This window comes from Apodemus sylvaticus, chromosome 1, assembly GCF_947179515.1.
Source record: "Apodemus sylvaticus chromosome 1, mApoSyl1.1, whole genome shotgun sequence".
Taxonomy (NCBI): Eukaryota; Metazoa; Chordata; class Mammalia; order Rodentia; family Muridae; genus Apodemus; species Apodemus sylvaticus.
Window position 1 is genome coordinate 191,417,367 of NC_067472.1, and position 20,378 is coordinate 191,437,744.

A 20,378-nucleotide genomic window follows, 5' to 3' on the forward strand; every position below is an offset into this window, starting at 1 on the left:
ATTGCCAGCCCTGCTTGGCAGAAAGACCTTTTCTCTTTCCCAATATTCCTTATCGTTTGGAAAATCCTACCTAAAAGAACTCTGTGAAGTCGGTCGGTGGTGGCGCACGCTCTTAATCCCAGCACTTGGGAGGCAGAGGCAGGCAGATTTCTGAGTTCGAGGCCAGCCTGGTCTACAGAGTGAGTTCCAGGAAGCCAGGGCTACACAGAGAAACCCTGTCTCGAAAAAAAAAATTAAAAAAAGAAAGAAAAGAAAAAGAAAGAAAGAAAGAAAGAAAGAAAGAAAGAAAGAAAGAAAAGAAAAAGAACTTTGTGAAGTTTTCTTATCTTGCCTATGAGAGAAGACACTGAGAAGTCGCGACTTAGGAGACAAGCTCTTGATTCATGGGGCAGTCCCATGGGGAAACTCCTGTAATTAGGATCACCCTTTCTTCAATCCTGCAAACATAATTACCAGGATATCATAATTACATCCAAACAAATAAGCCCCACGCTTGGGGCATGGCAGTCTTTGCTGGTGTTTTTCATGAGTTGTCTACTTGGTGGATTAGAACAATGCCTGCGGCAGAGAATGTTTTGTTAATACAGACTGAAGCAGCGACCCTTCGAAGTGAGACTGGGACATTGAAATGGCCCAGTGGGTAAAAGCACCTGCCCGTGAGTCTGACAGCCAGGATCCACATGACGGGAAGGAAGCACCGACTCCTGCAGGCTGTCCTTGACCTCCACATTCATGCCAAGGCCTGTGCACCCTCACACAAGCACACACACCATAAATTAATTAAAACATAGTAGCTTCTCTTTTGAGACATGAAGCTTTGGTTGTCCTAGAACTCACCATATAGACTAGGCTGGCCTTGAACTTACAGGGATCCTCCTTTCACTGCCCCCAGAGTGCTAGAATTAAAAGTATGTGCCACTATGCCATGTATAATATTTTGTTGGTTTTGTTGGTGGTGGTTTGGTTTGGGTTTGTTTGTTTGTTTATTTATTTATTTATTGTTTTTTTTTCCGAGACAGGGTTTCTCTGTGTAGCCCTGCTGTCCTGGAACTCACTCTGTAGACCAGACTGGCCTCGAACTCAGATATCTGCCTGCCTCTGCCTCCCAAGTGCTAAGGCATGTGCCTCTACCAACCAGCCAACATTTTTTAAAATACGGAACACTTCACAAATTTGTATATCATCCTTTGCGCAGGGGCCGTGCTAATCTTCTCCGTATCGGTCCAATTTTAGTATATGTGCTGCTGTAACCTTTTGTTTTCAGGGAGGCTGAAGTTTTGAGCTGTTCCCCGATCTTGGGGTTTTGCCAACTCACAGCTTCATGGTTCCATCTACAAAGCAAATATCATACACTGGTTTACTTTCAAGTGTCTGAGGTCCATGCCTCACTACCCTTATTGCTCCTGAATTCTAAGACAGACCTCTACCCTAAGCATCTCTCCAGATAAAGATGATTATATCTTCCTTGGGTGCCATCACATTGTATGAGATTTTCAAACAGCTAATAAAAGTATATTTAAGAAAAAAAAAAAAACCAAACCACTAAATAGCAAAGAGTCTTCCAGACTGTTGAAGTAGATTCCAGGATGGAGGCATAGCCTGTGGGCGTACAACATGCACCGTGTGTGAGGCTTGTGGTTTGATTTTCATTTTGGAAGAAAAAGAGATGTGCCCAGCAAACTGAACTGAGCAGAGAGATTTACTACAACCACATGGTTACTCTGGCTGGAATACACTCGCATTCTTAGCACACCTCTGTAATCCCAAACAATGACGGTAAAGTTAGTTTATAGAAGGAAGCACCGGTGTTTGAAAGTAATGTTAAATGAGGGACAGGGAGTTGATAAAATAGGATATGCCCAAGCTTAAGAGAGAGCAGGGCAGAGAGAGTAAAGAAGAGAGAGGGTACTTTTAGCAGATGGGTTCCGGGAGGCCTAGCGGGGACAGAGAAGGAGGGAGAGAGAGAGAGAGAGAGAGAGAGAGAGAGAGAGAGAGAGAGAGAGGTGAAGACGGAACCATTTGGAGAATAAGGAGCCAGAAGATTAGATTGCCAGAGTTGGTATGAGGCCAAGCAGAGCAATTCGGGAGAAGCAGAGAAAAGCCAGGTTGAATCAGTCAGCGAGCAGGGAGAGGAGGTTCAAGCCAGAACAGCTGAGTTGACCAGCTAGTCAGAGTTCAGAAAGAGCTAGAATGGGGGAGTGTGTTCAGCAGTAAGTCTCAGAGGCTGAAAACATTCTAGGCCTAGATTAGGTTGTATGGAGGCAGGAAGCTTCCAGGACTAGGCCTAGGTCAGCATTCTGAGGTGAAAAGCCTCCAAGTCAAGAATTACATCCGGTGAATAGAAGATACTTCTACACGGCTCAGACCTCCAGCCATCAGCCAAGGGAGCAGCCGGTGTACTCCTTTGAGAAGGAGTTGGGACAGGATGCTGTCTGTCCAAGGCTGTTCTTTACCACCTTGAGTTCCCTAATCTCTTTGCTTCAGTCTTCAGATTGCAGATATGACAGCCCTCATCACACCATCTTTACTTGGCGCTGTGTGTTAAGCCCAGGCCTTCATCCATGTTAGGAAGAACTCTACCAACCGAATTATGTCCGTGGAGCCTCTGTTTGTCTTTGTTTTTGCTGTTTGCTTGTTTGGGGACAGGTTTTCTCTTCGTTTTTTGTTTTTCGAGGCAGAGTTTTTTTGTTTTTTTGTTTTTTTTTTTTTTTTTTTCTGTGTAGCCTTGTCTGTCCTGGAACTCACCCTGTAGACCAGGCTGGCCTCGAACTCAGAAATCCTCTCCCCTCTGTCTCTCCCCTTTAATCCCAAATGCTGGGATTAAAGGCATGTGCCACCACTGCCCGGCTGACACAGGGTTTTCTGTGTCCTGGAGCTCCTTCTGTAGACCAAGCCGACCTCTGGTTTAGAGATTCACCTTCCTTTGCCTCCCAAATGCTGGAATTAAAGATAGTTGCCACCACTACCCAGCTACCTTTTGTGTTTCTGAAAAAGGGTTTCTTATAGCCACAGAGCTGGCCTGGAAGTCACCATGTAGCTCAAGTGGTCCTTAAACTCAGAAGAGCCTCCTGCCTCAGACTTCTAAGTTCTGGGATTACAGGTACCTGACCCCACAAGCAGAGGTAAGCTGTAACAGGCCTCCTATGTTAATAAACCCCAGACCTTAGCACAACTGACTCCATGATGGATGTGGTATTCTGGCCTTGGAACCCAGCTCACAGATAAAACCTTCTGCCAAAACAAGAAGAGATATCTAAAACCCATCAAAGTTCACGGTTCTGGAAAAGTTTCTAGCTGTACTAGCCTTGCCCATTGGCGTCTGCAGCTCTGCTTCAGGCTAACTGTTCTTGTTAACTGAAGTAAGTCAAGATAGATAATGACTTCTGTGATTAAGAGCTCATCCTGAGAACACCTTGTGGCTATACTAGAATCAGGAGCACACAGTGTAATCACTGCCAGCTAATAAAGACTCTCTAGGGCCTGGAGAGATGGCTCAGTGGTTAACAGTACCGGCTGCTTTGCCAGGGGACTCCGGTTCACATCCCAGCATGCCTGTAGCAGCTCAGAACTGTCTGTAACTCCAGTTCAGGAAATCGAACAGCCTCACACAGACATACATGCAGGCAAAACACCAATGCACAAAAATAAATAAATAAATAAGTAAATAAATAAATAAAAAAAATTTCTTTTGGCTTGAACCTGTGTCCAAGTTGTTTTCTCTGGTGGATCCGTCACAACAAAGCTAAGACCGTGTACCAAATCCCTTCCTTTTGTTTTTTGCTTGTTTTGAGACAGGGTTTCTCTGTGTATCTCTAGCTGCCCTGGAAGCAAATCCCCCCACTTAAAGGCAGAAATTTGGGAGATGCTGAGCGCTTCTTTGGTCTGCTGCTGCTCTGGTTAATTAACACATTCCTAGATTAAAATCTGACTTTCTAACAAGGACATCTTTCTCTGACCTCCCCTGTCTTTCCAGTCTTAAGCTGTTTGTTTTCCAAGACTTCTGTGACCTCATCCATATCTGGTCCTTCATCAGCTCAGCCTGTAACAATCTGGCCAACCTCCCTGATACATGTCGAGTCTGGCTTGGCTTTTTGGGTTTATTTGCTTGAGATAATGTCTCAGGATTGTCCTAGGAATTGTGCACACCGTGTCCTTGAAGTGATCCTCTTGCCGCTGCCTCCCCTGGGCTGGGATAAGCAGTCTTTATAACTTCATTTGATTTTCTGGAGCTAGTGAGATGGCTCATGAGGTAAAGGCACTTGTAACCAGCCCATCCTGACACACACATGCGTGCGCGCGCGCGCACACACACACTCACACACACACTAAACATACTATTTTCTTTTAAAGATTTGGTGAAGGATGAAATAATATCAGTCCCAGAAGAAGTAAGGGGGAAAAGATTAAGCTGAATGGGAACTTTCTCCATAGGCAGACATTCATTCTTCCGGCCCCCCCTGTGTGCACCCGGCAATCGCAGCATGTCCACACATGCACATACATACAAACACAGAATAAATACAAAGCAAAACAAAAACAGAAACAGAAACAGAAAAACAAACAAAAAGCTCAAATTGGGTTCTTTTTTCCCCCAGTTTTTCCCCCTTCCCTTTGTTAACCAGTGTGGAAATGGGCTACTTGAGACTGTCACAAAACAGTCAGTAAAGTGTTTATGACCAGTGGCAATACAGCCATCACCTCTAACGAGTTCTAAAACATGCTTATCAGTCCCTAAGGAAAGCTTGAACTCATTATGCAATGACTGTATCTCTCTCCTCCTCCCTCCCCTTGCCTTTCACCTGCTTTCCAGCCCCACATATTTGCCTGTGGGAAATCTCTGTGCCACATTACCCAATGGGGTATTGGCTCTCAAGCTAAGGTTCTCTCTGCCTCCCTCCTCTCCCCAGAGTCAGATCCACCTACACCACATCCCCCATCTTCCCTCCTCTTTCCCCCTTTTCTCGTTCCCCTCATCATGTATCCATCTCTTGTGTTGTCTGCAAGAGCCAATTCACATAGCGTCTGCTTTCCCCAGATAGTTACTACCTCTGCAAAGTCAGGGTTCTGGAAAAATAGAAGAACGGCCCACCGGATGCTATTGAAGACCAACAATAGATACAGAGGTATTCAGAATGGCAAAAAGTGTAATTGATCAGGGACTTAGAGACAGAAGTGCATCTTGAGAGGCAATAATATAGGAGGATCCCTGCACCCCAGGGTAGGAACAGGGTTAGATGCTAAGCTAGACAGAGCACTACAGCCAAAGAAAATATCCCTGGACTTTCTCTAAAGCTATTAACCTGTCATAAGTTAAGAGATAGTCTAGAAGCTGGGTGTGGCAGTGAATACTTACAGTTCCTGAATTTAGGGGTGCTGAGGCAGGAGGATCAAAGGAAGCTTGGGCTACATAAAACTTTGTCTCAAAGAGAATAAAAAGAAAAGAAAAGAAAAAGAAAAAGAAAGAGACAGACAGAAAGAGATTAATACCTACTACTGCCAAAAGTGGGGGGAAATGAAGAGAATGGAAGGAAAAAACAAAGGGAAAGAATAAAGAAGGAGAGAGACAGACAGACAGACAGACAGACATTAGAATGCTCAGGTGATGTTCGGTTGTTTTGTTTGTTTTTTGTTCTGCTTTGTTTTGGTTTTTGAGACAGGGTTTCTCTATGTATTCCTGGCTATCCTGGAACTCAGCTCTGTAGACTAGGCTGGCTTTGAACTCAGAAATCCTCCTGCGTTTGCATCCCGGGTGCTGAGATTAAAGATGTATGCTACCTACTGCTTGGCTATTTTATTTTATTTCATTTCATTTTATATGCACAAGTGTTTAGCCTGTGTGTGTGTGTGTGTGTGTGTGTGTGTGAATGTATACTTTGTGTGTGTACATGGTTTCAGAGGAAAGCCGAGGAGGCTGTTAGTTACTGTGTAGGTACTGGGAACAGGTCGTCTGCAAGAGCAGCAAGTGCTCTTAGCACTGACCCTATTTATTTTTTAACCTGAGCACAGGAGATCAAACTCAGGCCTTGAAACTAGGGAAACAATTACTTTACCAACTGAGTCCAGCACCCCCATGGATCAAAAGCAGAAGGGGGTGGGGGAGAAGATACAGGCATGAGTCAGAAGATGAACTGGGAGGGAGGCTAGAAGGAAGGGAGGGGGTCACAAGCACACACACACACACACCGCACGCGCACGTGCATGGGCACTCATGCACATGTACATGCATGCACACATGTACATATATACACACATGTACATACATGCACGTGCGTATGCACACAGGAACACACTCATGCATGCAAAAACCATATACAAAAATGGAACTTTATATATATATATATATATATATATATATATATATATATATATATATATATATTTAATTTTATTTTATTTTTTGAGACACGGTTTCTCTGTGTAGCCCTGGCTGTCATGGAACTCACTCTGTAGACCAGGCTGGCCTCAAACCCAGAAATCCACCTGCCTCTGCCTCCCGGAGTGCTGGGATTACAGGCGTGCATCATCACTGCCCGGCTAAAAATGGAACTTTTTAAATGTCATCAACTAGATTCCAGTCTGGAGCCTCTGGGATGGAACCAATAGGGCTGAACTGTACTTTAGCCTGATGAGACTTTCCTCTCTGTGTAGCTCTTTAGAACTACTTAGCTAATTTGTGTTATCAGAGGTGTTCCCTATGGCAACCACAGATAACCACTCCTACTATTTTTGCTTTAGAGGTGGCTTCTGAACTCAAGTCTTTCTGAGCTGAAATCTCAAGCTTTTAGGGTCATAGCCTTTTCCTTTTCAGCCTTCACATGGGACCTTGGGCCTCACACCAGGCAAGCAGCCTACCAGGGCAACTGCCACCTTCTACGATCTCTTGATTCTCTGCAATTTGAAATAATTCCAGGTATTCTGTCCTCAGGGCCACTAGGTGGTGAGTATGTGTGTGAGTCATAAAGAAATGAATGAAGAAATGAAGCACTCCATGGGTGTGGTGCATGCCTATCATCCCAGCCACTGGGAGGGTGAGGTGGAAGAATGGATGAAAGGGTGAGACCTGCGTGGCTATAAGGTAAGATCGTGAAGTGAGAGAGAGACAGAGACAGAGACAGAGAGCGACACAGAGAGAGACTGAGAGAGGGGAGACAGAGAGAGGAACAGAGAGTGAGACAGAGACAGACAGAGAGAGAGATATGACAGAGACAGAGAGACAGAGACAGAGACAGAGACGGGCAGAGAGAGAGAGACAGACAGAGAGGGGACAGAGCAAGAAGAGAGAGTAAGAGGAGACAGGAACATTAATGTCAGACACTCTAGGAATATTAATGGTTCTCTCTCTCTCTCTCTCTCTCTCTCTCTCTCTCTCTCTCTCTCTCTCTCTTTGTCCTGCTCCCTCCATTTCTTTGGAACAAGGTCTCATGTACCCCAGGATGGACCCGGATTCCCTGTTTAGCTGAGGATGCCCTTGATCTTCTGTTCTTCTTACTATAGACAGGCATGCAATGTCACATTTGGAGTCTATCTCTGTATGTGTGTCTGTCTTTCTTCCCTGGTCTCATTCTGCACCTCTGGCTGGTCTGGAACTCATTATCTAGACTAGACTAGCCTCAAATTCAGAGACTCACCTGTGTGTGCTCGCTGAGCGCTGAGACTGAAGGCCTGTGTCATCACGCCTGGTACACCCAACCTTTATTATTTGTTTCCTGTCTCCATTTTTCCATCTCCTTTCCTCTTACTCTACCTGGTTCAAAGGCCTCACAGGACCCCCCAGTACCCTCAGAACCATCCCAAGCCTTTAGGGCAGCTGAGAACTTTGGGTCTTACGCGCTTTCCTCCATGGCAGCTTCCCACAGACCTGACGGAGGCATTGCACTTCCGTGTGCCAGGTTTTGGGGTAGCCTCAACACTGCAGAAACCTTTGGGTACACTGCAAATCCTCATCCTTCTGTCTAAGTGTGACCGATGAGGTGTCTCTGTGAGCTCCCTGGGCCCACTTCCCCGTTTCTCATATACTCTGGCAATCTCCTCTTCTGGGTCCACTGTGCCTATTACACCTGGCTCTCCCCACCCCCGTGTGTTTACATGCTCTTGTTTTGGGGGAGGTGCAGGTGTGTGTGCTGGCGTGCATGCCTGTATATGTGCATGTGTGTGCAGGCCAGAGGACAACTTCGGGTGACCTTTTTCAGGTACTAGCCACCTTGATTTTTGAGACAGGGTCTGTAACCTGCCTGACACTCATGAAGTAAATAAACTAGGCTGGGTTGGTCCTGAGCACCGGGAATCCACCTGTCTTTGATTCTCTGGAGCTGCGAGTCCAGGCGAGCCTCAATGGTCAGTTGTTTTGTCTCGTTTTTTAAAATTGCATTTAGGAGCCAGGTGTGGCTCCTTTAGTTCCAGCACTAGCGAAGCAGAGGCAGGTGGGTCTCTGAATTCCAGGCCACCCTGATCTACAGAGTGAGTTCCAGGACAGCTTCACAAAATTCAATTAAACACAATTAAATTAAAATTTAAAAATGTACTGTTTTATTTATTCGTCTGTGTGAGTGTGCAGCTAGAGCACATCTGTAGGGCATCTCGGATGACAACCAGCAGGGTTGGTTCTCATCTTCCGTCATGTGACTTCCTAAAGTCTAGCACGCTGTGAGACGGGTGGCAGCCTTGGTACACGAGGAGCCACCTCTCCAGCATTCCCAGAGTTTTTATTTTATTTTATTTTTTGTTTTTTTTCCACATGGAGTCTGGAGACCAAATTCACACCCTCACGTTTATAAGGCAAGCACTTTATCTATTGATCTGAATCCCAGGGGAAACTCAGAGTTCTAGATAGCCATTTACTCCCTGATCCAGCTCATCAGCCCCTCGATTTTTTTTTAAAGATATTCTCAAAGAACAAAAACAAAACAAAAAAAGAAAAGGAAAGGAAAAGGAGCCGGGCCTGGTGGCGCACGCCTGTAATCCCAGCACTCTGGGAGGCGGAGGCAGAGGCAGGCGGATTTCTGAGTTCGAGGCCAGCCTGGTCTACAGAGTGAGTTCCAGGACAGTCAGGACCACACAGAGAAACCCTGTCTCAGAAAAAAAAGGAAAAAAGGAAAAAAAAAAAAGGAAAAAAGAAAAAAAGAAGAAGAAAATATATTTTCACACAGCGCAGGCTGGCTTTGAACTCATGAGAATGATTTCAACCTTCTGAAACTCCTGTCCTTTGCCAGCGTGCTGAGATATTAGTTGTCTCTGGTCTCAAATACCTTTGCTGGTTACCTCCATTTAGCTTCCTTTGCCCTGTCTCAGGGAAGGGAGCCTGCTGTACAATGGTTTCCTTCCCAAATGAAACCTTTCTTCTGGAGGGAGACAGGAGACTCATGAGACTTGGTAACACATTTCTTTATGTCTAGGAAACACGAAACTCAAGTCTCTTTAGGAAAAGTCTAGCATTACCCGACCCAGAGTACTAAGTACCAAAACACTGGAAATCTGGCAGAATTTAAGATCTAGGACCAAAGAGATGGGGGTCAGTGGACCACTACACAGTCATGAAAAGGGTATTTCGTGGGTCTCAGTGTGTTCTGCTGCTGTCAACATGAGACTACAGAATGCGTAAGTCACAAAACAGAGACTCTGAGGTCAAGGAGCTACATCTGGTGTGTTGTCCTTCTTGATGACCAAGTCCAGATACGGTGCTGGCATCAAATGGTGGGAGACAAAAGACGCTGAGAGACTTAGTTAAAATAGCCCCAAATTAAGATCCTTCCCATCGATGGGTGGTGGTGGCGGCGCACGCCTGTAATCCCAGCACTTGGGAGGCAGAGGCAGGCAGATTTCTGAGTTCGAGGCCAGCCTGGTCTACAGAGTTTCAGGACAGCCAGGGCTACACAGAGAAACCCTGTCTCGAAAAAAAAACAAAACAAACAAACAAACAAAACAACAACAAAAAAAGACCCTTCCCATTCCCCTGCCTACTCAACTTTATATTCCTCTCTCTTTCAGAAAAAAACAACAAAAAGCCAAAACACGAAAAATCAAAACAAAAACACTTAAAGAAGACAACAAAACATAAAATAAAACATACACATAGAAAAGGCATGGAAGTCAGGCAGTGGTGGCGCATGTCTTTAATCCCAGCATTCGGGAGTCAGTGGCTGTCGGATTTCTGAGTCTGAGGCCAGCCTGGTCTACAAAGTGAGTTCCAGGACAGTCAGAGCTACACAGTGAAGGTCTGTCTAAAAAGCAAGCAAACAAACAAACAAAACAACAACAACAAAAGAAAATAGAAAAAACAAAACAAACAAAAACCAACAACAAAATATAGAAAAACAAAAAACAAACAAACAAAAGACCAGTCCCTTTTGTGTTGGCCCATTACCCACGGGCTGTGGTTGATAGGCCCGTGATACTCAAAGCTGACTGTGCCTCTATCAGCAGTATCAATACCTTCTTGGTCAGGCATAGGGCTTTGTATGCACCTCCTTTCCTCAGTGCTGGGATTTTGTGTGGTTTCCTATTAAAATTTGTAAAAACTAACAGGATGTAGTGGCAGGAGCCTTTAATCCCAGCACTCAGGAGGCAGGCGGAGCTCTCTGAATTTGAGGCCACCCTGGTCTAGACAGTGAATACTGGGACAGCTAGGGCTATGTAGAGAGACCTTGTGTTAGAGAGAGGAGGGGGGGCTGAGGGAGGAAGAGAGGGAGAGGGAGGGGAGGGAGGGGGGAGGGGAGGGAGAGAGAGAATACAGAAAGCTAGACTGGCTGGAGCACAGTCAACTGAGCTCTTGCGAATTTGGGAAGGAGAGGCAGGAGGATCGGGAATTCAAGGTCAGGCTCGATTATGTAACCAGTTTCCCAGACCAATTTCAAGTCTGTAAAACTATACACCTAATTGAGCAAACAACATAAAGATAGAAGATAGGGGGTGGAGAGATGGCACAGATGTTAAGAGTACTTCCTGCTCTTTCAGAGGATCAGAGTTTAGTTCTCAGCATCCATGTTGGGTGGCCCATGACCAGCTGTAATTCCAGGTCCAGGGTGTCTGACATCCTCCTGTGTGAGTGTGTGTGTGTGTGTGTGTGAGTGTGTGTGTGTGTGAGAGAGAGAGACTTGAGTTCAATCCCTGATATCCATAGTGGGAGAGAACTGAGTCCTATAGGATGACCTTTGACCTTTACACTCATGCCATTGTGCCACACAGATACAAAGATGCCTCCTTCCTCCCCTCAAGATTAAGTAGCTGCTTATAGGGACACACACCTTTAATGTTAACACCCAAAGGCAGAAGCAGGTGGATCTCTATGAATTTGGATCCAGTCAAGTATAAGAGGTAAGTTCCACACTATATAGGGCTACACGGCAAGGCCTTGCTCCAATAAACAAACAAACAAACAAACAAACATAATGTTTAAACAATTAATTATTTAATTTAATTTAATAAATTTAATGTTTTAAAAATTAAAAATCGAGCTGGGCAGTGGTGGCACACACCTGTAATCCCAGGACTTGGGAGGCAGAGGCAGGTGGATTTCTGAGAGGCAGGTAGATTTCTGAGTTTGAGGCCAGCTTGGTCTACAGAGTGAGTTCCAGGACAGCCAGGGCTACACAGAGAGCCTGTCTCGAAAAAACAAAAAAACAAAAATGAATGAATAAATAAATAAATAAATAAAATAAAATAAAAAACAAAATGGCATGCTGGGATACAGCTCAGCTGGTAAAAGTACTGGCCTAGCACGTATGAGCCCTGAAGAATTAGGTCTAGTGGTATACATCCGAACACTCTGGAAGTGGAGGCAAGGAGAATTAAGAGTTCATGGTCAGCCGGGCAGTGGTGGCGCACACCTGTAATCCCAGCACTTGGGAGGCAGAGGCAGGTGGATTTCTGAGTTCGAGGCCAGCCTGGTCTACAGAGTGAGTTCCAGGACAGCCAGGGCTACACAGAGAAACCCTGTCTCAAAAAAAAAAAAAAAAAAAAAAAACCAAGAGTTCATGGTCATCCTCGCTGCATGGTAAATTCAAGGCCAGCCTGGGCTACATGAGACTGTCTTTTTTGAAAAAAAAATGAAGGGTCTGAAGAGATGGCTCAGTAGTTAAGAGCACTGTCTGCTCTTCCAGAGGTCCTGAGTTCAATTCCCAGCAACCACACAGTGGCTCACAACCATCTGTAAAGAGATCTGAAGCCCTCTTCTGCTGTGTCTGAAGACAGTGACAGTGTACTCACATACATGAAATAAATGATTCTTTTTTTTTATTTTTAAAGGAAAATCTAGGCAGGTATAGTGGCCTAACACCTTTAATTCCAGCTCTCAGGGGGCAGAGGTAGGTAGGCGGATCTCTGAGTTCTGCGCCCCCCCCACCCCCCACCCCCACCCCCCACCCCCCCCACCCCCACCCCCCCACCCCCCCCACCCCCCACCCCCCCCCCCCCGCACAAAGAGAAAGAGGGGGTGGGTGCTTATGGGGAAAGAAAAAGAAAGGATTTAGACTCCTGACGCTTCAGCTGAAGATGGAGATACGACCGCAACAGGAGGGTACTAGACGGGAACAAAGGTTTGAAGGAAGACGGCAGCTGGCTTTGATGATTATTGTCAAATGTTGCTTTGCTTCTTTTGCCTGTGCTATAGCATGAGTGTGAAGTTCAGTCGCCAGTTCTCCATAGCATGCGTGTCCCAGAGATGAAATCAGGACTCAAGCTCTCCCGTCCGGCTTGACAGCCGGTATCCTGTCGATCGATCGCCGTCATTATAAGTTGGCTTTTGAGACGGGGGTTTCTCTAGGTAGCCCTGGCTGTTACCATGACGCCCTGGCTGTCCTAGAATTTGCCATGTAGACCAGGCTGGCTGCCTGTGCCTCTGCCTCTGCCTCCTGAGTGGTGGGATTAAAGGCGTGGCACTAATTATTATTATCATTTCTATTATTTCATTGGGGTGTGTGTGTGAGGGCATGTAGCGCCACGTGAGGGCACGCATCTCATCACCACTCTCTCCTTTCCCACCCACACCCTGCCCATTTTGGGGAACTTTTGTCGGATCAGAAAAAGAGAGGGGGAGGGGAAGGAAAGAGGAGAGGAGAATGTGGGGTGGGGTTACCAAGATTCCACATCAAGAGACTCAAAAGACTGAACCTGAAAACACAAACACAGAACGGACAAGCAGCCTAGTGGTACGTGAGTGTAACGCCAGCTGTTCAGGAGACTGAGACAGGATGGGGACATCACCAGTTCCAGGTCAGCCGGGGCTATAGAAGAATCCAGAAAAGAAACCTGCATTTAGCTGGGCTGTGGTGGCACACACCTTTAATCTCAGCACTTGGGAGGCAGAGGCAGGCGGATTTCTGAGTTTGAGGTCAGCCTGGTCTACACAGTGAGCTCCAGGACAGCCAGGGTTATACAGAAAAACCCTGTCTCGAAAAAAACCAAATCCAAAAAACCAGAGGGGGGGGGGAGGGAGGGAGGGAGGGAGGGAGGGAGAGAGAGAGCTGCATTTGCAAGTAGGTAATGGTGGCTGAACTTCAGAAGTGACATGTCTATGTATTCCAGGGGCTGTATGCAGTTTGTGGGTAGGTTAAGGTACCAGGTGATTTAGACATTGAACCCACAAAACTGTAGGAAGGAAGTTAGGGGCTCTCTGAAGTGAGGGTGTCCCTTTTATGAATCTGAGACAGGAAGTGGTGGTTTGGTAGCTTACAGAAGGTGACTACTGATTAGATCCAAGGCCTAGTATCTCATACACACCCAGCCGGACTTTGCCTCTCCGGGAATGAGGAGGCCTGCTTTCTTTTGCCACACCTGGAATCAAAGCCCTTCTCTCCAGGTGCTGTCACTCAGATCTAAATGTATCAAGGAAGTGGAGAGAATTTGAGGGAACTTGGAAAGGTGAGGGCCCTAAGGGAATCCGGAGCCTGGGAGCTGGCAGTGACGAGCCAGGAAAACAGACAAACACCGGTTGATTAGGTCTGAGGAAGATAGGTTAAAGAGCCCTGAGCAAGGGCAGGCCTGCATCAGTCTCCCAGCCAGTGTGGCCACAGAAGCAGGTGGCTGTCCTCAGCACCACACGCCTAAAGACTGCTTGCTGAGGAGACCCAGCCGCTTCCCTTCTACTGCAATGTGGAATTACATGACCTTGCTGCCTGTCATCTTAGTTCTGTGGGCTATAGCTGGCATCTGGATTGTGTAAGTAGCAGAGGTCCTAAAGGTTGTTTGGGTCTGAGGGAGGAAGATTGGGGTCTGGACTTTGGGGTCTGAAGGAGGGCTAGATTCCTGGAGGAGGGCTGGAGACTAGACTCCAGGGTCTGAGGGAGGAGGGCTAGTGTCTGGATTTTTGGGTCTGAGGGAAGACAGCTGGTTTTGGATGGCTTCTTGTGGCAAAGGATGAGGGCCAGAAGTCCATTAACACAGTGAACTGTTTTGTTTGGCGAACAGAAAGGAAAGCTGTCCACAAGACCCCCTTACTGACTTCCTATATTCCTCTTGTCTCAGTTTTGCAATCGCCGTGGCTAACGGTTCTGTGGACCTCGACAACGGCTTCCCCTTTATCAGGTTGTTATGGCTGAGGGGGTGAAGGGGTGGGGGGTCTTGTCTGGGAGGAACCAAAGGATGACCCTGTTCCTCTTTTGCAGTAACTGTGGCTCTTATGCTCCCCAGAGCTGCATTTTCAGCCAAGTCCTCAATATAGGAGCTGCTCTAGGTAAGTATTTCCAGACTTTTACTGCCAGCCCAAAGCTGTATCAAGGGTCCCTATCTCCTCCTTCTCCAGATCAGAGCAACTGTTTTCCCCGACAGCCAGGAGCCTTCTTCCCTCAGACCCCAAGGTTCAGGCCCCAGACCTCCTTCCTCACACCCAGGAGTCTAGACCCCAGTTTTCTTCTCTCAGACTCTGAGTCCATATCCCAGCCCTTCTTCCTCAAACCCAGGAATCCAGATCCCAGCCCTTCTCCCTCCAAACCTTGTACCTCCAAATCTCTTCTTCCCTTATCCTACGTTTAACTCCCGACACCAGCCTTTTCCTGTTTCAAATCCTCCCCTTCAGCTGCGAATCCTGTGATGAGTCTGACTCTTGCTCACGTCTCTTTCCTAGCTGTTTGGATCTGCATTGTGCGTTATCACCAACTCCGGGACTGGGGCGTCAAAACGTGGCAAAACCAGCTAATTCTGTGGTCAGGGATCCTCTGTGCCCTGGGTACTTCCATAGTAGGCAACTTCCAGGTGAGATGCGCTGGGAGACAACCTGGGGCCCTCCGCTGGAAAACTGGACTACATTTCCCTATGTTTCCTGCGGCTTCTGGTGGCTCTTTCTGTGTACTGGGCTCGCAAGGCTTTCTGGGATTTGTAGTTCTCGAGACTCCTGTACTATAGAGGGCTTTATGGAGCGTACTGTATGTGTTGAGGCTGTGTGTTCAGAACCCTGTGGAACCCTCGGAGGTTGGGAGAATTTTATTGCAGACACCATTATCTGCCTCATTTGTCATGAACTTAATCGCTGTGTGGTACAATGAATGAGTCTTATCAGAATCGCCCCGAATTCTATCTAGTTCCCGTTGCCTGTACCCTAGAGCAATCTAGCTTATCTGTGGGTGGTCAGAAATGCCCAGAGATTCACTGATTCTAGTTCCGGCATTCTTGAAGATCTATCTGTAGATTAACTTTAGAATGAATGAACTGGACGAAGGATAAGAAAAATCTCACTGGTCTATTTTGTTACAGTATTTTATGTTCTGTCTCTGATGTCCAGCCTCTTGCTGAAAAATGGGGAAGTACAGGATGGGTGAGACCCCAGGATATTCAGACTGCCTCCACGGTCATTTTCTTAATTCATCTGCTTGCTTGCTCATTCATTCCTATGTCTCAACCTATGTCTATGTTACTGTTATTATATTCCTTCCTTAAGGCCTCCCCCCCCCCCCAGGGTGGCAAGTAGTCACAGCCAGTCTAGAACTCATTATGTATTCGAGGATAGCTTTGAACTCCCCTAGACCTCCTGCCCCCACCTCCTGAGTTCTGGGATTACAAGTGAACCCCACTGCTGTTTTATGGGGCACTGGGAACCAAACCCAGGAACATCCTGTATGGACTGAGCTGCCTTCTCAGTCTCTAATATTATTAGTGTGCCTTTCGAAGGAACGTCCAAAGCCCTTTCTCCCATCTTCTTCTCTCTCCATGACGTTATTTGAGACAATCTGATTATGTATCTATGTCGAATTTGAATTTGGGTTTCTCTTGTGTCTTTCTCCATTGTGCTGGCATTATACGTAGTGCCACTACCCTGATCTTTCATGTTTTTTTTTTTTTAAACAAGGTTTGTTTCTAGCTGAGGCAGTCCTGGAACTTACTATATAGCCAAAAGTGGCTTTGAATTCTCTCAGCATCTTCCTGCATCAGCTAAGATGACGTGTGTGTGTGTGTGTGTGTGTGTGTGTGTGTGTGTATGTGTGTTATCACCTGTAGCATTTAAAAAAAAGCCTTATGCCAAACATGATGACGCATGCCTTTAATCCCAGCATGCTGAAGGCAGAGGGAGGCAGATCTCTGAGTCCTAGGCCAGCCTGGTCTACAGAGTGAGTTCCAGAACAAACCAAGGCTACACAGAGAAACCCCCGTCTCAAAAAACTAACTAACCAACCAAACAAACAAAAAACCAAAAAACAACCCCCCAAACCCCAAACCAAAAAACCTATTTATATTTATTTTAGCATGTGTTTCTGTAAGTCACAAACCATTATCATAGCTGAGAAGATTTCACCTGTTAAGTATCAAAGTTTGGGAGTTGTTGAGATGGGTCAGCGTGTGAGGCCCTTGCCACTGAGCCCGGTAAGCTGAGTTCGGCCCTCAGAACACAGATGACAGAAGGAGGGAGCTGACTCTGCCACCTTAGTTTCCAACTTCCACACTTGCTCCATGTGTGATCCCTCCTTGCCCCCACAAAACAATGAAATGTTTAAAACAGACAAAACCCCAAAATTTTGCTGGGCTCAAACCGATTACTGCAGTGCTTGGGAGCTAGAGGATTAGGAGGAGTCATACATGTCGAGTTCGAGGCTAGCCTGGGCTCTGTGAGACCCTGTCTTCAGGGCTGGGACTGTTGTAGCTAGGTAGGGGGTTGCCTAGGTTTCATCCAGAAGTCAGAGTAAAGAAGCAGGAAGATCCTGTCTCAAACAAAACAAAACCAAAAAACCTCCTGAAACTAATAAACAAAGGTTTTCCCTTTGGGGTACCTGTACCTCTCCCCACTTTGAGAATGCAAAATTGATTCTATGCATGTTTTCTGAGCATCTACTCTGTGGGAGGTGCTTTTGTGGATACCGAGGGTTGAGGACCTAGCAATGAATTGAAATCTAAACGTCTGAGCCATTTCATAGCAACACTTACTGGTCTTCTGGAAGACCCAAAGTTGGTTCCTAGCACTCACTGCTTACAATCCCAGTTTTCACTGGATCCAGCACCCTCTTTTGGCCTCAGGATATGTGGCATGCACATAAACACAAAAATATTTTTATGATTGCTTTGTTGTGCTGATAAGGGCCAAAGTGCCAAATCTGACAGTTGGTGATAAGTTGGCTGGTTCTGTGTGTGTGTGTGTGTGTGTGTGAGAGAGAGAGAGAGAGAGAGAGAGAGAGAGAGAGAGAGAGAGAGAGAGAGAGGGGGGGGGGGGGGAGGGGTTGGGGTGAGGAAGAAGAGAAGAGGAAGTATATATGTGCCAAGTATGTGGGTGGAGACCAGAGGACAACTTTTAGATGTTACTTCTGTTTCCTCTGTAGCTCCTTGAAAGCATTTACCAGCTGAGCTATTCCACCCATCCTGGGATTTGCGCTTTCAATTATAACTGTTGGACTGATTCAAAGTCTCTTCTTCCTATCATTCTCCTGCCATTGCCATAATTTTATTCTCAATTCTCCTCCCTTCCCCCAGGAGAAGAACCAGAAGCCCACACACCTGGCAGGGGCCTTTCTGGCCTTCATCCTGGGCAACCTGTACTTCTGGCTGCAGTTCTTTCTGTCCTGGTGGATGAAAGGCCTGCCCCACCCTGGGCCCCGCTGGCTTAGGCTTCTGCGCCTGAGCCTCTGCAGCATCTCCACCCTCCTCATCATAGCCAGTATCCTTCCTAGGGGTGAGGACTGGTCAAAGATGGCTTCTCTCTGGGCTTGTTCCCTTTGCTGTGTACCACAGTGGGTGTCCCTTTCATGTGTTTGGGCCTCAGTGTCCATTCAGGATATCAGCTCCCATGCAGAAAGTGGAACCCAGCATGGTGGTACAAGCCTGTAATCCTAATACCAGGGAGGGAGGATTGTCAGTTCAAGGTCAGCCTAGGCTATGTGGTAGGCCTTTGTCCCAGAAACAAAACAAGTGTAGTGGACTGACTTTGAGGTCAGATTGGTTTCCCAGAACCTTGATTTCTTCATCTATTACGTAGGGGATCTTCTGCTGGTTTCTTACATCCCTGAAGTGCCTCGGTTTTCTCACTGAGGATGCAGGTAGCTGAGGCTGAGGTGAACAGTTGTAATCTAGCACCAGGAATGCTGAGGCAGAAGGATAATTTCTGTGCCAGGCAGACCGTATCAAGAAGCTAAAGATGAGCTGGGCAGTGGTGGCACACGTCTGTAATCCCAGCACTCTGGGAGGCAGAGGCAGGCAGATTTCTGAGTTTGAGGCAAGCCTGGTCTAAAGAGCGAGTTCCAGGACAGCCAGGGCTACACAGAGAAACCCTGTCTTGAAAAAACCAAATCCAAAATAAATAAATAAATAAATAAATAAATAAATAAATAAATAAATAAACAAACAAATAAATAAAAAAGCTAAAGATGAGCTAGCTCAGTGGTAGAGGGCTTACTTCAGACAGGTGCTGGGCTCAATACCCAGGCCCCTTCCAAAAAACTGGGTACTTTAGTAAAATTTTTTAGAGAAGAATAACTTACGGATGGATGAGAAAAAGTACATTAAAAAAAAAAAGCATCCGTAGATTCCAGCAGTGGTGACACAGGCCTTTAGTTCCAGCACCCAGGAGGCAGAGGCAGAGGCAGAGGCAGAGGCAGAGGCAGGGGCAGGGGCAGGGGCAGGGGCAGGGGCATCTCTGAGTTCAAGGCCAGCCTGGTCTACAGAGCAAGTTTCAAGATAGCCAGGGATACCCAGAGAAATCCTATCTGGAAAAACAAACAAACAAACAAACACCAAGGCAAAGCATGCATAGAAGGAAGGGATGCCTGAGCAGGTAAATAAATGTACTGAGTTAGATCTTCTCGTGGTGGAAGGAGAGGATGATTCCCTCAGGTTGTCCTCTGATCTCCACATAGCACACACATAAGGAAAAGAGGTGTACGTTGTTAGAAAATGATGGCGGAAGAAAGGGAGAGGACGGGAAGGGGACTGGTGAGGTTCCAACAAGAAAGAAACCATTGCTGGGCGGTGGTGGCACACACCTGTAATCCCAGCACTTGGGAGGCAGAGGCAGGTGGATTTCTGAGTTTGAGGCCAGCCTGGTCTACAGAGTGAGTTCCAGGACACAGCCAGGGCTATACAGAGAAACCCTGTCTCGAAAAACAAACAAAAACAAAAACCAAAAAAAAAAAAAAAAAAAAAAAAAAAAAAAGAAAAACCCAAAAACAAACCCAAAACAAACAAACAAAAAAAGATATTTAAAAGAAGAAACCATTGTCCCTTCTGGGCTGGGCCTCTGAAAGTAAGTAAGCTAAGGAGAAAAGTTGTTTGTTTTCTTTTTCTTTTCTTTCCCTTGGAGGTAAGATCTCACACAGGAATCCTGGCTGGCCTGGAACTCACTGTGTAGATTCAGACTCCCAGAAATCAGAGCTCCATCTGTCTCTTCCTGAGGCACCACCAGTAGCAAAAGGTTTAAGTTTTAAGGAGTTGAGGGAACCTGGCATGTGCAGTGTGACCTTGACTCTGGTGTGAAGTGATTGTCCTGCACTCCCGCCATATGCGCTCTGCCTCGGCGATCTGCGAGTGGACGGTGGCCATGCTGCTCTTTATCTTGTTTGGTTTCTATGCCGTGGACTTCGCCGGCATCCAGGGCTGCACCCTGCACTTACAGACCCGTCTGGACTCCAGCCTCCCACAAGCGCCCTCTGGGCCTCCAAACATACAGATGGAAAGGGTGCTGTGACCTGACCCCATGCTGCTGGCAGAGGACAAACGATGGAGCCAACCCAGGCTCAGCCAACCCAGGCTCAGCCAACCCAGGCTCAGCCAACCGTGTGCTGGAGGCTGATGTGGACAGTCTGATGAACGCTCAGTGAATTGGCCCTGTGCTCGGTGCTTAGAGAGGCGGCATCCCGGCCCCCACCTGCCCCCGTGATCAGGACCCCAGGACAGAGACACGAAGGCCAGGCGGCTGTCCCTGATCAAGGCTATTTATTTTTTTTGTTGTTGTTGTTGTTGTTGCTGCCGCCGGC

At 46.7% G+C, this 20,378-nt stretch overlaps 1 protein-coding gene and 1 non-coding gene across 2 annotated transcripts; one reads left to right on the forward strand and one right to left on the reverse strand.

Annotated features, from left to right (window-relative positions):
• Nucleotides 1-1,149: 1,149 nt before the first annotated feature.
• LOC127676618 (U6 spliceosomal RNA) lies at nucleotides 1,150-1,251 on the reverse strand. Its single transcript, XR_007976073.1, has one exon. It is a non-coding gene; the product is annotated as a U6 spliceosomal RNA (small nuclear RNA).
• A 12,229-nt stretch (nucleotides 1,252-13,480) lies between these two features.
• Nucleotides 13,481-20,345, forward strand: Tmem150b (transmembrane protein 150B). Its single transcript, XM_052170038.1, has 6 exons — nucleotides 13,481-14,151; nucleotides 14,458-14,517; nucleotides 14,598-14,665; nucleotides 15,056-15,183; nucleotides 17,884-18,067; nucleotides 19,881-20,345. Exons 1-6 carry the CDS (start codon nucleotides 14,084-14,086, stop codon nucleotides 20,087-20,089), a joined length of 717 nt encoding a protein of 238 aa, XP_052025998.1. The 5' UTR covers nucleotides 13,481-14,083; the 3' UTR covers nucleotides 20,090-20,345.
• The last annotated feature ends 33 nt before the right edge of the window (nucleotides 20,346-20,378 follow it).

Bases quoted from the DNA above. Each gene is read 5' to 3' on its own strand.
- Tmem150b (XM_052170038.1), top strand. From the start codon at position 14,084: ATGTGGAATTACATGACCTTGCTGCCTGTCATCTTAGTTCTGTGGGCT. The intron at 14,518-14,597 runs GTTGTTATGGCT...CCTCTTTTGCAG, and splicing joins AACGGCTTCCCCTTTATCAG to TAACTGTGGCTCTTATGCTC. The intron at 15,184-17,883 runs GTGAGATGCGCT...CCCTTCCCCCAG, and splicing joins CCATAGTAGGCAACTTCCAG to GAGAAGAACCAGAAGCCCAC.